At 40.6% G+C, this 18,165-nt stretch overlaps 1 protein-coding gene across 5 annotated transcripts in view; it reads left to right on the top strand.

Moving 5' to 3' along the window:
* DGKH (diacylglycerol kinase eta) overlaps nucleotides 1–18,165 on the top strand; it is a 248,423-nt gene that overhangs the window by 160,050 nt on the left and 70,208 nt on the right. For all 5 annotated transcript variants that reach the window (XM_083168927.1, XM_083168928.1, XM_083168926.1 and 2 more), the window contains 7 exons: nucleotides 4,845–4,949; nucleotides 7,000–7,132; nucleotides 13,560–13,666; nucleotides 13,824–13,949; nucleotides 14,745–14,847; nucleotides 15,254–15,416; nucleotides 17,839–17,947. In XM_083168927.1, coding sequence (XP_083025053.1) covers nucleotides 4,845–4,949; nucleotides 7,000–7,132; nucleotides 13,560–13,666; nucleotides 13,824–13,949; nucleotides 14,745–14,847; nucleotides 15,254–15,416; nucleotides 17,839–17,947 — 846 coding nt within the window. The remainder of the gene's footprint in view (nucleotides 1–4,844; nucleotides 4,950–6,999; nucleotides 7,133–13,559; nucleotides 13,667–13,823; nucleotides 13,950–14,744; nucleotides 14,848–15,253; nucleotides 15,417–17,838; nucleotides 17,948–18,165) is intronic.

Consider the following 18,165-nt stretch of genomic DNA (forward strand, 5'->3'; position numbering starts at 1 on the left):
TGGTTCTCAAATCTGGATCATATTGGCTATCCAAAACATGTGGCAGCTGATAGCCAATACGATCCAGGCACCCTAACGGTCTAGGTTTTAAGTGTATCCATGCTTGGCCCATAGATCTCTGTAAAACCTGTGCCATGAGGACTGATTCTGAGAACCTTTTGAGAGTGCATATTAGTGTGGAATTGGGCATCTATTGCAGTATGCGTTCTGGAAAACTGCAGTTCATCTTATTGCCACACATTTATACAATCGTGCTCATCACATATTATGTTTATGTTATGACATTTCTCTATGTTTAATGTAATAGTTTTTTCACTTCATATTTCATAGCAGATATAGACAGCCGTGATGCCACCCATGTTTCAGTGCATCTCAATTAACTTTTACGTGTTCTGCTTCCTGGTATGGCTGTAATAAGCAGCTTTTCACATTGCAGAACATGTTTAATTGTATTATTTCCATTACTTGACTTTGATCAAAAAATTCTTTCTTATTCCTAGTCCATATAGCCCTGTAATTGTGCAGCTAATTACTGTACTTAATGTTATTTTTAACAGCGAAGAATAGTCTTTTGTTATTTTAGTTAATTTCACATTTAAGTTGTCCGTTGTGTATTCTATAAATGTAGCTGGTCCCATCCCCCAATTATGCTGTGCCGATACATGCGTTTCTAAAGCAAAAAACATAAAATAAATAAGCCAGCTCTTAGTTGATACCATGTTATACAAGGTGCCTGTGTTCTCACGAAGTAGTAACTGGGTGGGGCATCGCAAATAATTTTTTTTAAACCGCTCCGAGATATTGCCCAATTTATTTCTGAATTCACTTTATGGCTACATAGAATATTCCAAGTAACAAATGCATGAAGAGTGTACACATTAGTTCCACGTGCATCAATGTAAGCGGTCGACTATACTAGTACTGATTTGCAGTGCCAATGCCATGCCATCTTTCTGAAGAAATTGCCAGATTTGTAGTTTGGTGTTTGATCAAGGCATGAAATGAGTGCAGTGTGGGTCATTGAAAATAAGCCACTGCCAGGCCCAGCAAGGACCAAACATTACAGGAACCCAGGTGGAATAGCAGTCATAAGATTTTGTATTTATTGCTTTGTAAACATGGAATAGGACAAGAATTGTACAGTAGAGTTCATATCTCTCCCCGTACTATGCAAGCTAATTAAAAACACATAACAAATTAGAGAAATGTAAGTTATAGTAGAGGTACTACTTCAGATTATTTTTGCCTGAGTTGCAGTAACCAGATTTGATTTGATCAAATGTGGCTTTTAAAATTAAATATTTAGCACACACTGCAATAGTTCTAGATTTTATTTTGTAATGGTAGAAATCGATTTAGAGTTCAGTAACCTCTATTAAAGTACCCTAGGTACTTGTGTATTATCACGGCGGCCGCAAATCGCATGCAAAAATCGTATGAGATTTGCGGACGATTTTCTGACGGTTTTCCGCGATTTTCTGCCGATTTGCATGCTATTCCATCCTTGCACACCCCCACTAGCCAAGTTAGCCCAAAGCGTGGTGAGCGCACGCGGTACGCGTCCTCCCGACCTGTTCATACCCCCACTATCCACGTCGGCGTGGAGTTGATTTTATAAAGCTTGGCGAGCCACCGAGCCCGAAGCGTGGTGAGCGCACGCGGAAAATTATCCCAAAGCGTGGCGAGCCCCGCGAGGGGACATTACTTGACGTGTTTTCCACGTCCCCTCGCGGGGCTCGCCACGCTTCAGGATAGTTTCCCACTTTGGGCTCGGTGGCTCGCTGCGCTCGCCACGCTTTATAAGATCAACCAAGTCAGCTTCAGGCTGACTTGGATAGTGGGGGTGTGCAAGGATGGAATAGCATGGGAAAATCGGCCGTCAATCGGCCGCTAAATCGCATCGCGGATCGAATCGGCCACTAAATTGTATGCAATATCGTTTGCGATTTAGATTAAATCGGGCACCGTGATAATACACATGTACCGGACCCTACCTTCAGTGTTATATTTTATTTAGTTTCTTATAAAACGCACACATATTCCGCAGCGCTTTACAGAGAATATTTGAACATTCACATCCTTCCCTTCCCCAGTGAAGCTTACAATCTATAGTATATTCCCTACTACGTGTACACGCACACACAGACATACTAGGGTTAATTTGTTGGGAGCTAATTAACCTACCAGTATATTTTGGGATTGTGGGAGAAAACCAGAGTACCCGGAGGGAATCCACGCAATTACGGGAAGAATATACAAACTCTGCACAGTTAGGGCCATGGTGGGAATCATTACACCATCCATACTGCCCAATACCTTTCACATATATAGGTACAGTATTACTTATTTAGTTTGCAACCTTTAAAGCAGCGGTTCTCAAACTGTGGGTCCCGACCGTCTCAGCATGGGATCGCGATTCCATGTTGATGGCTTTTCTAATCTCAGCCAGGGATTCAAGGTGTCTGAAAAATCTGTCACTTTAGACTCCTCCCATAAATTTGTGCTTCTGCAATGCTGCCATGTATATGTGCTGTCTGCTGACTACACATGTGAAGTGATGACCTTCTGCAGTATCTTACTGGGGTCCTGTAATTATTTTTATTGTCTGATGGGGTCCCAGAGCAAAATAATTTGAGGACCCCTGCCTTAAAGTTTACAAGTGACATGCATTTTGAATACTATTGATCCTATGACATCACCCTGTATTGTGCCAATGTCGACATGGACACAGTCCAAGTGGGCTTAACACACTATTCTGTTCTCCCTCCACTGCCTATTGGATGGTAGGGCATGAAATACTGCCTGACATGAAAATCTCATGTCATTCTTTTGACTGTCGACCTTGCAATTGTCGAACCTAATGCATAAGTCGACTTTCCAACCCTATTGACCGTGGCTATGTCAACCTATTTAATGTGTCTACCAAAGCAGTATCGACCTTCAGTGGTGTCAACCTATTGACCGTATACCGCACATACTTATCTCTTTTTTTTACCCCAGCTATTAAGAATCGATGTTCTCACATACTGTAACACACAAAAATAATTACATGATTTTGCAAAAAATAACCAAATTGTAAAACCACTTTCTTTAGCACATTGATAGAGGAGTGCAATCTTTAAAATAAAAAGATATTAGAATGATGCATTATTGCCTTTAGTGTTAATTCTTAATGTTCATTTTACACATCCACTTCCTTCTGCAGAAGGGTGTGGGTCGTTTGGTCTACAACAACTAGGTCGACAAGCATTGGGCCGACATGGTTCTAGGTCGACATGACATATCGACACAAGCATTAGGTCGACACGGGCTAAGTTGACTGTCAAAAGGTCCTACATGAGGTTTTTCACTGTTTTCTTACCCGAATGTCGACACAATCGACATGGACACAGTTTGAAGTGCACCACGTCCCCTCGCATGGCTCTCGATGCTTCGGGCAAGGTGCCTCTCTACGCTCGGCACACTATTTTATTCTCCCACCATGCCCTAGTGAATGGTAGGGCATGAAATACCACCTGTTGGCTAAAAAAAACTGTGAAAAACCGCATGTCGACCTTTTTTGACTGTTGACCTAGCCCATGTCGACCTAATGCTTGTGTTGACCTCACTGCATGTTGAGCTAGTGGTGTTGACCTAGTTGTTGTAGACCTAATGACCATATCCCCTGCAGAATTGCCCCTGGCTCAGTGGTTAGATGGCACGTTCCCTCTGTAACTTAAAGACTAAGGCGTAAAGAAACTCAAACTCCCTTTGTTGTGCGTTGTTTTATTATTTCCCGATCTCTGTATCTTCAATCATTTGTGTTCCAGCCTGGGCTCTGGCAGCTCGTCTTACGGGTTGACTTCAATTACGTTTATCAATGCACATTACTCTAGATGAAACAAATCATAAGAAAATAGTTTTCACACTTGAAAATCAGCGTATGTCTTCTTCTCATGCAGAAGGTGAAAAGATGTTCAGTATATTTTCTCTGCAGTTTTCTTATTCTGTCAGAGCACTCCCACGCATTTTTCTGTTAAATCTGTCCCTCTTGCAATATTGCAGAGTCCCGTTTCTAGTTGTGATTTATCCTCATTAACACCCTGCTCAATCTGGTGACGAGGCGCGATAAACTGTGTGAAATATGCGTCTTCACATACTACAGCTAGAAATGTGGGACAGTCAGTTTTTACCCTTCCAAAATGTAGAATTGAACTGTAACCCTGCTTTCTCCTTTTTCGATTTACAGTAAAGGTCATTAAATCCTAGTTTCAGTAAGAAAATAACTGTAGTTCAACAGATGTGATAGTTTTAGTATTTGTGTGACTGACTAATGGGAGAGGTAAAAGTAATGCAATCGTGCTGGAAATCAAATGTATTCCAGGGATTGATTTTCTACGTGTATCCTCTGTAGCACCAGTCCACTTAGATCGAAGACCAGTCTGTATGTTTTAGTATGAGTTTTCCTAGCCACAGAGACAAGTAATCCCATAACTTCTCCATCAGAAGCCTCAAGAGTTGTATTAGAAATTTATCTTCGCTCTTTTTTTTTTCTTTCCTGTAACACAATCTGCTAATGAGTCTGCTGGGATCAGGATAAGTCTTGCAGTGGTTTACTCTGAGATGAAAGTGGACTTTTTTCCCTCACTCTCGCACACTATTTTTTTTTTCCCATCAAGACAATATGCAAAGCTTAAATGATTATGCAGCTTTGGGGAGCATCTGATCAGTGCGAATGAAGCACACTCCCTGGATATCCATGCTGCTTCCACAGCCGCTTGTAACACAATCTCTTGCTTTAGTGCTGGGCGATCAGCAGCCTGTTTTATTTTTTTTATTCATTATTATCCTTTTTGTTTACACAGATAATCACTCCTTTTAGAAGGCTCATATTGTGTGCGGAGAACAGAAAAGAAATGGAAGATTGGATCAGCTCATTAAAGTCCGTGCAGTCCAGAGAGCATTATGAGGTAGGCACATTCTTTGTGTTGTAATGAAACTTGTGTGATGTTTCCAGCAGTGTATTTAGACAGATAATACTGGTCCTGCCAGCGGGATGCTAATTTAAGTGCATTCAGTGGCAGAGGGGCCATGTATCTTATTATAATGCTCCTCGGCAGTATAAAGGAATGCCTAGATCACATTGTTAGGTTATACAACACTTTGTATTTGTTTTATACCAGTTTGCTTCTAATATGTACAATATCAGCATAACGTATTTTAGTGTTGGAGCTTGGAAGATGTGGATGATTGGGGAAAGCTCTTTTCGTAAAACCTTATCATGTATCTAATCAGGCATCATTTAGAATTTTAACTTTCTTTCTTAATCTCGTTATATAGAGCCATCTAACCTCCTGTGTATGATGATGGAATAAGATGTATAGCCTCTTAGCCTGTACACCATTGTAAAGGGAGGTCAATTGACGGGGCATCCACACCCTGTTTTTTACCAAAATAGTTTTATGTATTTAGATAGAATATAAATGATGTATTCAGTCTTCTAATCACACTTACCGTTGAGGAGTACTTTTTAATGCTTGTGTGTGGGCTAGAATTAGCTGCCTTTACATATCTTCTACCTATTAAATGCTTGCAAATAGATTGAGAACCTTGGGGTACATATGCGCCCACCTGCATGTACTTGCCTGTAAACTATAAAATGATAGGGATGAAAATAATATTGGCTTTGGATTTTTTTGGTGATCTAATGCTTGCCACATGCAACATTATTAGGCGACTGACTAATTATTGCAACATTTTGACACAAATTAAACTAATATCCGACTATAATGATCTTATTGAAATCCGTGAGATTGTTGGATGATAACTTTGGGTGATCGCTGTTGAACTGTGCATGCTACAAAGTTCCGACTACTCACCAGAGGGGCCAAATGTTATCCAGCTGCTCCACCTGAGGACCAAATGGTCCGCTCACACTAATTTGCCGTATTGGTTTCTGATCCTGCTCCTGGTTAAAAGGATCATTTTGTGTGGCCAGCTTAGACAATATGGTGTTTTTGTGTGTGGTTTTTTTTTTGTTTGTTCTTTAAATATTTGTGTTCTTAAACAAAAAGCGATTAGGTCACTGCGCAATAAATTGATTACTGCCAAGAGCAGCAAGGTCTCACCAAAACCAACAAAATTAATATAGGAAAATAAATGGCTCAATCAAGAAGGAGCTGGAATCAAATCATGTTTGCTAAAACACATAAATCAATTAAACGCTTACAATATATATAGTAACTGGAAGGTCCAATTTATGGAATGGTTTAATGAATATCGTGTGTCCAAATTTTCATATATCGACAGCCCCTTCAATTTAATCTCCCAATGGAGAGTACCGGAAAGGGAAGCACAGATTAAAAAAACTTTTGAAACATAGAAAGTTTTTGTTTTGCAAATGCACTCAAAGATTTGAAAAGAAATAAAGCATACCTACCATCTATGTGGTACTGAAGAAAGTCCAAAGTCCTGTCAATTCACCAAACTGGAGATGCGACCAAACAGGGCAAAGTCCTTCCCAAGGTTACTCAGGTATGTTCCTCCACAGCAGGTTGATCCTTGTTAGCAGCCAGTCCCAATTACAGTGTCTAAAGACACACATGGTTCATTTAACCATTCCATAAATTGGACATTCCAGCTACTATATATTTTATTGATTTAAGTGTTTTGGCGAACATGGTTTAATTCCGCCTTAATGCTTGCAAATTCCGCCTTGCACGCCTTAATGATTGAGCAATTTCTTTTCCTATTATAATTGTGTTTTAATTTTTCGTGTTTCATGAACTCTTGGGCTTCTGTGTATTTTTTTGTTACCTCTTTTTCTTTTGCTCAAATATTATGATATCAATTATGTGTTTATATTGTAGTTTTCATGTTTAGATACATTAATCCCACCGTTGTGGTTTTCATCAAGTGAGTGGGCTGTATTTTTCTCCTGCTTTTAGCTCATGTAAATGCATGGTACTACTTTAGCTGCAGCTGTACTGCCAAATTTTGTCTCAACTTCTCCCTTGTTAGACCGCACAGTTTAATGTGGAACATTTCTCAGGAATGCATAACTGGTACGCCTGCTCCCACGCCCGACCTACCTTCTGTAATGTGTGCCGAGAGAGCCTGTCTGGGGTCACCTCCCATGGACTGTCTTGTGAAGGTATGTTCCCCCCTTAACACATTATAGAGCTGGTTGTGTACCATACAAATTGAAGCTTTCTGTGTCTTTGCGGACAGCTTAATTGTGACCGTCATCTTGTGGTACCTTTGCATATCACATTAAATCAAGGCTAGTTGAGAATTCTTTAAGGAAGGATTTTTTTGGCTTAAATGCTGTGAGTGAGGTTCTCTTGTCTGTTACAGGTTTCCAACTAATATATTAGTGCGTTCATATTCAGTGGGTCTAGAGAAATAGCATTTTTAAAGAGATAACTGAAATAATTGCAGAGCCAAAAGTCTCAAGGTTCCCTTACAGGTTGCGACAGGGCAGTGCGATGAGATGCTCGCTCCTGTGCACCTCCCATCGCACAGCACACAAAGTTTGTGCAGCCTGTGCTTTTAGTACTAGATTGCATTGTACAAAAAGCACAGTGCTGTAGCACATTGTAATGCTCTTTGTACTAGATGCTATGCAATGTAGTACTAAAAGCACTTTTTTTATTGCCATTTTATTCGGTGCAGTATTGGCTTAGACAGAGATTGTGTTACCTGCAACCTGTGTGGTCCACTACTTTTCTTGTTGGTTGGACACCAAGCTAGTGTTTCGGTACGCATTTGTGTGTTATAATAATGCCAGAATGTACATTTTTCTTTTTGTCTCTGGAATTTTACTTGTAATACCTATTTTCCACAAATCATAACAGCAGACACATTGGGGTTTATTTATTAAGGTTGTCTTCTATTGAAGATGGAATGTTGCCCATTCAGATTCAAATGATTTAGTTACAGTAGCACCTTCTAGAAGATAATCGAATCTGTTTGGTTGCCCATAGCAACATCTCATCTTAAGTAGAACTCCATCTGAGTAAATAAACCCACATTGGGGTTATATAAATAGAAAAAAAAAAACTCTGGCTTCATCTTTAAGTATGGGTTTTATCTGGGGCCCTCTGGGTTCCAACCACAATATAAATTTGTATTAGTATGTTATACTAAGTCTCATTCACACAGTGGATGATTTGGAATTTTTAGACATTGTGTACAAAGTGCTTGATTTGTAGGCATTATAAAAAAAAGATGGATAATAATGTGTCTGTTTCCAATTTAAAGCTACTGTATTACAGAAGGACTGAAATACACAGAGGACTCACCGCAAATCAAAGGTGATGGTTGGTGGTGTTAGCTGGTAGCAGTCCCACGGATTTACCGCTTTCCCCACACATCTCTACACAGCGGTAAATCTGTGAGACTGCTACCAGTTAACACCGACACCTTTGATTTGTGGTGAGTCCTCTGTGTAGTGTAGTGGTAGCCGCGACTCCAGCCAGCCTGCAGATTGTGACCTTGGCGGACTCCGGCTATACTTGGCCCTTGCAGCTCTAGCGGACTTCTGCCACACATCGCACGGCTGCTAGTGGAGCTGCATGGGAAACCACGGTGAATACAGTTAACGCTCCAGGAGCCTACTAAGGTACCCAGCTGCCTTCAAGATTTGGAAGCGAGGAGGGCTGTTGTGGACATCGGAACCCACACCCTTATGCTTCTGGTGCCCCGTGGCGATTAAACCCACTTAAAGGAACATTCGACTTTACCCTATGTGTGTGAGCAACAGCTGATGTATACCAATTCATCATCCAGTGGCCCTTGGACTCCAGTTTATGGAGTAAAATCTATTTCCTTGATAGAGAACTTAACCAATTGGTCTGCAGTTACCCCCGGGTGGTAATCAGTATCTATTTCTGAGCTATTAACTTTTTTTAGCCAAATACATATATGCAGATGGCTTGTATTTCCTAATTTTATCATTTTTGTCTTTATGTATTGTCGTGTCATTTATGATTTGTTCGTTAATAAAATTTTATTTTTATTAATTGTTTCCTCTTATATATACACACCAAAGCGCCCAACGGTACTGTCCCTTTTGCTTTTACCATTTGGAGGGCGGCATCCCTCCACTGAAGTGGCTGCTGGTGTATATTACACACAGCAACTATCCCTAGCGCTATAGACAACCTTGTTGCTAAAGTTATTTAGGTGGTGTAAGTTTTTGAGTGTAATCTTTTCTTATAATACCAAAATATTACATAAGTATTTTCTGTGGGAATTTTCTTGTAGTCTGTCATATTATGCCATTCATCTTAACATTCTGCATTCTCAACACCCATTCTATTAGAGTTATGTAAAGGTGTCCATAGACTAGGACAATTTGTCACTTTTTATGCGATTTCGGTGATATATTGCATGAAAAGAGTTCAAATCACATGTTGACATCAGGTCTGGTGTGATGCGTGGTCCCATGCGCGGTGCATTGGTTCAAGGGGGATCGTAGGCTCCCCTTGAAGATGCCCTAGTGCAGTGATGGCTAACCTTGACACTCCAGCTGTTGTTGAACTACACATCCCAACATGCTCTGCATCAGTTTTAGCATGACCGTGGTTTTAGCATGGCCAAATAGTAAAACTTTAGCAGGGCATGCTGGGATGTGTAGTTCAAAAACACCTGGAGTGTAAAGGTTAGCCATCATTGCCCTAGTGCAGCGGTTCTCAAACTGTGGGTCCCGACCTTCTCAGCATGGGGTCGCGACTCCATGTTGCTGACCATCAGGCTGATGACTTTTCTAATCTCAGTCAGTGATTCAAGGAGTCTGAAAAATCTTTTGAATTGTCTGATATTTTAGACTCCACACACATCATTTTGTGCCTCCAAAATGCTGCCATGTATGTGCTGTCTGCTGACTACACGTGTGATGTGATGACCTTCTGCAGTCACTTGCTGGGGTCCTGTAATTAATTGTAATGTCTTATGGGGTCCCAGAGAAAAATAGTTTGACCCTTGCCCTCCTAGTGTATGGGAGCCTTTATGTAAGCCTAATTATCTCCACTAAATATTAATTGCAGATAGTTGGGAAAAACTAAATTTGTGCTTTTTTTTAGTTTAAACCAATTTTTTTTGCACTAATGTTTAATTAATTTTTTTTTAAATTCTGTTTGTTATAATACTGTGAAATGCTATGTATTAGAAACCTTGGTAAACCATGTAATGCTTTCTAACATTAACACTCCGAAGCTATTAGGCTTTGATATGATTCACTCTGAAGTTATTAGGCTTTGATATGATTTATTTGAAATCTGCAAAATAACTTCTCAGAGAAATGCACAAACACAAAAAGATGAAGTTAAGCATTAGCACTAAACATTGTGAATAAAAACACTAATTCAGATGCCTTTTCAGTTCCCAGTCTGTTTCAAGCTTCAAATTAACTAAACCAAAAGAAGAGGCCATGAGATATTTCTCTGTGTATTGGTTTTTACTCTTTAAGATTTTGGAAGGGTATGCAATCTGCCGCCGCTATTTCCTTCATGGGAAATAGCGGTGGCTCCCTATTCAATGCTGTCTTTAACTACAGCATTGAAGCGGGATCACAGCAGAACGGACCCGACTTTAGAAGCTGTCAGGCCTGTTCTGGCGATAAGGGCCGTGGATTGTTGCGATGCTGGCTGCGGGTGGCCAATCCATGCCTGTTTTCATAGCCACGCCCCCTTTGCGCCTAACGGCAGTCGGGACATTGAATCTCGCCTGATGTTCTGCAGTCGATCAGACCACAAACGGACCAGAGTCTAAACTGTTTTTATCCTGTCCTATGGGACTGTTGGAGAAGAAGCTTGATGCTAGTCAGATTTAGCACCTGCCATCGTCTTCACCTCCCTATATCTTTGGTGTGTTTTCAGTGATGTACTGCATTGGTTTGGCTTACTTAGATGATGACCACAAGCAACAAAAATGTGGCATAATACCAGGGATTCGCTTACAATATGCGTTTTTTTGTTTGTTTAAGAAGTCATGTGTTAGTTTGTGTGTAGACACAGCATATTAAAAAATGTTTAGACCAGGCATGTCCAGCTTGCGTCCCTCCAGCTGTTGTGAAACTACACATCCTAGCATAGTTTTAGCATTCCCTAATAGCAGGTTGGTTGTTTAGACCAGTGGTTCTCCACCTCGGTCCTCAGGACCCCCCAACAACGCATGTTTTCCAGGTCACCTGGCAGGTGCACAGGTGTACTCATTATTCACGAACACATTTTAAAAGATCACAGGTGGAGCTAATTATTTCACTTGTGATTCTGTGTGGAGACCTGGAAAATGTGTGTGTGTGTGGGGGGGGGGGGGGGGTGTTTCCTGAAGACGGAGGTTGAGAGCCACAGCTTTAGACGATAATTTAAACAATGGTTTAACTCAAGGTGGTTTAAACCAGCCAACCCTGATATTTTACAAAATCTGAAGAAAGTCCATGGTGTGTGACTTATTCCTGTTACACTGGTCTGTTAGTACACCCTTCTACACCTGTGTGCACAGGTTTATATATTTCCGTGTTTTTAGTATGCATTCACTATATTCTTTGTGGTTGTTACCCTGTGGGTAGGCCCCAGATTGTGGCTTTTGTTTCTTCTGCACCTGTTATGGTGATCAATGGTGGCATTGTCTTTTCCAAAAGTACATTTTCCATTTGTCCTTCAATGATGATTGTAAGCTTGCGAGCAGGGCCCTCATACCTTTGACTATCTGTAAATACCCAGTTTGTTGTATCACTGTCTCCTTTGTAAACGCAACGGAATATGCTGCGCTATATAAGAAAATGTTAATAATTAAATAAATTATGGTTTACTGCTTAATGGCAGGACATTTCAACATAATTGATAAGCGTCTGTGTTTAGTCTTTTGTCTACAAATGAGCAAAAGAGTTTGAAATACACTATAACATGGTGCTGCTTGAGGGAGACTATTTATGCTGTGATACTGAGTCATTTCGGCAGCCACTATCTATATGCAGCCAATTACAAACAGCACCCGCTCTGGCAGATAGAGGCTATGTAATTGCTTGTCACTCACACTTCCTGATTTATGGGTAGCGAAATAGCAAGCACGATTGTATTTACTTTCACTAGCAAGCCAATTTCTTCTTGGTCTTTGCAGACATTCACTTTTTTTGTAAAAATAAAAAAAGTATGACTATTTTCATGGTTTTATATTACCTAAATGTTGTGTTTTGTTATGTAGTGCAGAATGGTATATAGAGTCTTATGTGGGGTACACACCAGGACGATATGGCCCAAAACGAGCCAATTTAGATACAGTCTCGACCGATTGTATGTAAATCAGCCATGTTTTGGGCCATTTCGCTGCCCTTTTGATGCGATCCGATGCGCGGCCCCGCGGGTCGGTCGGTCTTTTCTGAGATCCTACCTGCTACAGGTAGGATCTCCGAAACGCCCATTGCAGTGGGTAAGGGTCGCAATCACATTAGGGGCATTTTTGAGGCGGGTCGGCAGCAAGTGTGGAAAACATAAATTAGATGTGTGCAACTTTTTAAAATACATATGTGTTGTAAATTTAGTTTTGAATGTTGGGTTTTGCTGGGGCAGGACAGGCAGGTTTGTCCTACCCCAGCAAAACCCACCACAGATCATAGGAGCCCCCCCTCACCTTCGCTCCGGCGTTTGTATGCCGGATGCTGAGCTGCCCCAGCAGTCAGTCACAGCAGTGACCACAGGCGGCAGGCTCAGGAGGACTCGGGCGCCTGAACTCCTGAGCGCTCCCGAGCCTGCCACTTACATCACTGCTGTAAAGTGAATGGCGGCTGGGGAAGCGGCAGGGGTCAGGAAGCTCCACTCTTGGGGGGCGTTATGTGTAAGTGGCACTATTTGGGGGCATTTTGTGTAAAGCCCTGTCCACACTATGCGATAAAGGAAGACAATATGGACAATAACAAATTGGTTAAAGTTATGCACATGGAGGCATTATTTGTATAAGCAGCTTGCTCGACCGCTGTGACCCAGTCCCGTTCTCGGTCAGCTCGACCGAGAACATGCAGGCGGGATTCAATGTCCCGCCTGCTGGGGAGCGAAAAGGGGGCGTGGCCGCGAGTTGCGCCTGGGAAGAGGCGAGCTGCAGCCGGCAGCTCGTCACTTCCCGGCTGTTCTTGGCAGAACGAGCCCGACAGCTAGTGATGTCGGGCTCGTTCTGCCGAGATACCCTGCTCAATGCTGTCGGGGAAGACCGCATTGAATAGGGCCCGGCGGGCATCTCCCCGATGGGAGGTGCTCGCCGGAGATTGAATATCCCCCTAACTGTGAATGTGGCGCTACTGGGGGCATTATGTCTATAAGCAGGAATGCTAGGGACCTTTTATGTGAATGTGGCACTACTGGTGGGCATTATGTGTAAAAGCAGGAGTTCTGGGGGCATTATGGTTTTTGGAATGTTCTTCCCCGTCAGTACTGCTGCTCAGTGTAGTGCTGTGGAAATGCAGGAGAGACCATGATTCCATCTCTCCCAATCAGCTGGAGCACAGAATTGAGGGTTGTATATTCTGAAGACCATGTTCTTGAAGTTTCCTATTCACTGCTGACCATAAGCGCTTTTGTTTCCAGTTTGTAAATTTAAAGCTCATAAGAGATGTGCTGTAAGAGCTACAAACAACTGCAAGTGGACGACGCTAGCTTCCATAGGCAAAGATATCATCGAAGATGAGGATGGTGTAAGTATGAATTTTTGTTTGTTCCATGCTTTGTGACTTTACTAATTCCAAGTAGATGATTATCTTTACAGTAACATATATCCAAAAATGTACTGACTAGACCTAAACTTTTGCTATGTTTTAATAATTTATTTTTCTTACACCTCTCCATCTACAGATAGCAATGCCTCATCAGTGGCTAGAGGGCAATTTGCCGGTTAGTGCCAAATGTGCCGTTTGTGACAAAACATGTGGCAGTGTATTACGCCTGCAGGATTGGCGGTGTCTATGGTGTAAAGCAATGGTGAGAGCAGTCACGGGGTCTCCATTTTTACTGATATTATCCTGGTGTAAATAGGGGTCAAATTTCTCTTTATTTTTACGATTTGAATATTTTAGATCCCATTGAAAACTATTACAGATTATTTGCCTTTTCACCAAAGTTTTTTTCCCCTTTTCTTCCAGATGTATCCACCCACATCAAGCCTCCCTGATTGTTAAGCATCCCTTCTTTTTTCATGCCATGCGGTGACAATGTTTTGGGCAAAATGTCATGAATAAGACATACATGCAGCTTTTGCTGAATAAATATGTGGCATGCCTATATTCCTTGTGCGACAGTACCCGTATCTGCATACAAAATTCTACACTACAATTTCTCCCTTGAAAACACCAATGTTCCATTTTGTTTGCAGATACAGGTGTGGCCCCAAACAGAATATAGGCATGCCACATATCATTTTAATCAACAGAAGCTGCTTGTATGTCTTACTAATAGTAATTCCAGTAAGATGCATTCTCAGCAACAAAATCCGCCTAATGTTGATGCACGAAGCCTGTCAGCCTACACATATCAGGCATTTCCCACTGCATGGCATATTGAGGCAAGATGTATGAGGACACATCTGTAATTGAACATTTGACACAATGTTTTACTATACAAATCTGTGCCATATGCATAAATTATTAGGTAAATCTACAAATGATGTGAAAACCATGTAAAAAGATAATTTAATACGCAGTCACCTAAACAAAGTTAAACTGCCTTATAGTATATATAGCCTATGTATTAATGCAAATAATTGACATCATTTTTCAGGTACACACTGCTTGCAAGGACCAGTACCCTCGAAAGTGTCCACTTGGCCAATGTAAAGTATCTATTATACCTCCAACAGCACTCAACAGTATAGATTCTGATGGTATGTGTGAAAATGTACACATTAATGCAGTGTTTTACATATGTATGACAGAGTTTCTTTAGTTTGGTTTTGTACAGTCTAATCTATTCACTCAAAGAAAGATATGTACTGTAGTACATTGTCATCCATGTCTTTCATTGTAACCCTGTAAATGCACACATGTATGTATGTATGTATGTGTGTGTATAACACACATACATATATAGCTATGAACATATTTAGGTAAAACTGTACAGTCAAAGTGGGGTGTGTGAAATAATGGGGTGTGTGGTCCCTCGCACTAACTCATGATTAGTATTTTAGGATTTAAGAAAAAAAATGTTTTCTAGCAGAAGAGGGATCACTGTAGATTAAATATATAATGAATATACTGATATTATCTATGCATTTCTTATTATTATGCCAGGGTTCTGGAAAGCCACATGCCCTCCCTCGTGTGCCAGTCCGCTACTTGTCTTTGTAAATTCCAAAAGTGGAGACAATCAGGGTGTGAAATTTCTCCGGCGTTTTAAACAGTTGCTGAACCCCGCTCAGGTGTTTGACTTGATGAATGGAGGGCCTCATTTAGGGTAAGGATTTACAATCTAGTAATCACCTATATGAAATATTTTCATACGTACTACTTTGATATTCTCTTACATAGAAAATTAATTTGTCACTAGGGGATTCCTCGAAGTTCTCAGGTCTAGATCCTATCTAGGAACAGCTAAATATGAGCAAGGCTTTACCATCAGATCTATGAATTCATCTATGCTTCTTGTGAATGCCTTTACTAATAAATTAAGTTTACATTGTATCCAATTTAGTGGTAAATCTGAAGAACACTGACGTAATTTGGAGGTCTATGTACTATGCCTTGGAGAGAGATATAATACCAGCCAAACTATTCCAAACTGTCATGCCATGTCACAGGCTGGGTTTGACAGATGACAACTTTTAACAACAACCGTTTAAAAAAACGAAATAAAAACTTTTACTTCTAGCTTTTGCTTTTCCAATATCTTTTGAAAAGTAAGGGGGGGTATTCAATCTCGGCCGCTATTCCGCTGGGGGGGAAATGGCGGCCACTGCCCGTTCAATGCTTCTGTTTTCCGACAACATTAAAGGTAGAGTTTGACAAAACAGATCCGACTATGAAATAGTCGGATATGTTTTGTCGGAAATGGACACAGATTGTCGCATTCACTTCTGGTTTTTGACAATCCGAATTCAGTGTTCCGGCTGTCGAGTTGAGCGAAAACAGGCCCTGAATTACGACACTTGTGACGTTCCAACAGTCAGAATTGGGTAATTGAATACCACCCTAAACCTGTGAAACAAAAGCAAAATAAAAAGACATATTATATATATATATATATATATATATATATATATATATATATATATATATATTCCCTTACAGAACTGCATTTATTAATTTTACTATAAATACTGCCTTACTACTTTTCTCATAAGGTGGCCAACTTATTTTCAAGTACATTGTGTATTCTTTCCTTAAGAATACTCACCCACATGATACTTGTAGAGCTTACTAGGCAGACATGCAAGTCATCTAGTCTTCTTCCCCTGACTGCAGATCTGCTTACAATCAATATTCTCCTGCCACAATAGTCTGGAGAATAATGCAAGCAGGGGTAAGAGCATCTCGTTACACTGGCAGCCCAGACTAACCTGTTTTTAGTTGTGGGAGAGGCTGTTTCATAGTTGTTTTTCAATGAATGTAACTCGACTGTGTGAAAAAAGGAACTTTTGACAGCTTTATCTCACTTGCTAGGCGGAGATTTATTAAGCCGTGGGGAGAGAAACTGGCAACCATTCCGCTCCTAATTTTTCAAACACAGCCTGTAACATGGCAGGTACTATAGTAGCTGATTGGTTGGTACTTTATCTTTCTCCTTCATCTGTGCCTTATCACTGTCCAAGACTTTTAAATCTCCCCCTAGGTGTCATGACTAATGTAGGGTACACACCAGAACGATCATGATCGTGAGATGATCATACGATGGTCACACAATCTGTTAGAGCACACAATCTGCTCACAATGTGCATATGATCTGATCACGTTCTGTACCCAGTTGAAGGGGTTGTTTTCAATCCTGACTGCAGCTCGTAGGATCTGCAAAACTACCAGCAGGGACGCACATCGGATCAGAATCTGATCTAAAACACGCCAATACAATCGTTCGAGATTGTATCAAAATTGTGGGAATTGAGGCCAATTCGTTCTGGTGTGTACCCAGCATTACTCTGTTCCAGTAACAATAGAGAGATGTGTTTTACAAAATGTTCAAAAGTAACCTGCTAATGTAGGAGAACAATAACAACATGACCATTGTATCAAATATCTGTCCGGTATATTGGACACAGATAAAATCTGTCTATTTTATGCAGATATCCATATCCCTTTCTGGATGACTGGAAACTGTCAGTCTGGTCAGAAGATGACTGCTCACACACAGGCCAATATTGCGGATGTATGTGGTCATATTACCAGAGCATTTACCAACACATCTAATGATCTAAGCCTTTGCAGTTGGCACATGCCATGATTCCTGATAATCTGCATTTGCTGCGATATCCATATCAATTGTTCAATATCCCACAGCATATATGGCTTTCAAAAGACCATTAACAATGTCCTGCCTTGAATAAAATTCTTGGCTGTTACTGGAGGTCTAATTTTGCTCTCTCTAAACCTCAGATAGACTGCCAGGTGTAAAATTATTGTGGAGTAGGTTATGTTACAGATAAGTTACATAGACATAAACATGACTAAATAACGCGTAAATTGCAAAAATGTAAATTATCTATTTGATCTTCATAAGGGTATTTACAGGTTTATTTTACTCTTGCTTTACTGTTTTATCAATATTGTATTTATGGTTTCTCAGTATAATATTTTCTATACTATTGCACTACATTTTACATTGCTATACAGTTCATGTTCTTTAATAATGTGACCAGTTTTCTTTTCCTTTTTTTTTGTTTTAGTTTACGATTATTTCAGAAGTTTGACAATTTTCGAATTCTTGTGTGTGGAGGTGATGGAAGTGTTGGCTGGGTTTTGTCTGAAATAGATAAGCTTAGCTTGCATAAACAGGTCGGTATATAGACTGTCACACGGAACATGACGAGAACCTCTGTTTATTAAGAATGCTGTGTACATTTTTTTATTTTAAAATACAGCTGGTCCGCCGTGCTATGGGCCCAATTCAGAATTTGCAGTCCTGCTGATTATTGGATGAGCGCGCATGTGCACAGTACGCTATGCGCATGTGTGAACCATCCGCGCAAAGGCAGCCATTGATGGCTAGCCAT

The sequence above is a fragment of the Crinia signifera genome, chromosome 2 (assembly GCF_055691185.1).
Source record: "Crinia signifera chromosome 2, ASM5569118v1, whole genome shotgun sequence".
In the NCBI taxonomy this organism is placed as follows: Eukaryota; Metazoa; Chordata; class Amphibia; order Anura; family Myobatrachidae; genus Crinia; species Crinia signifera.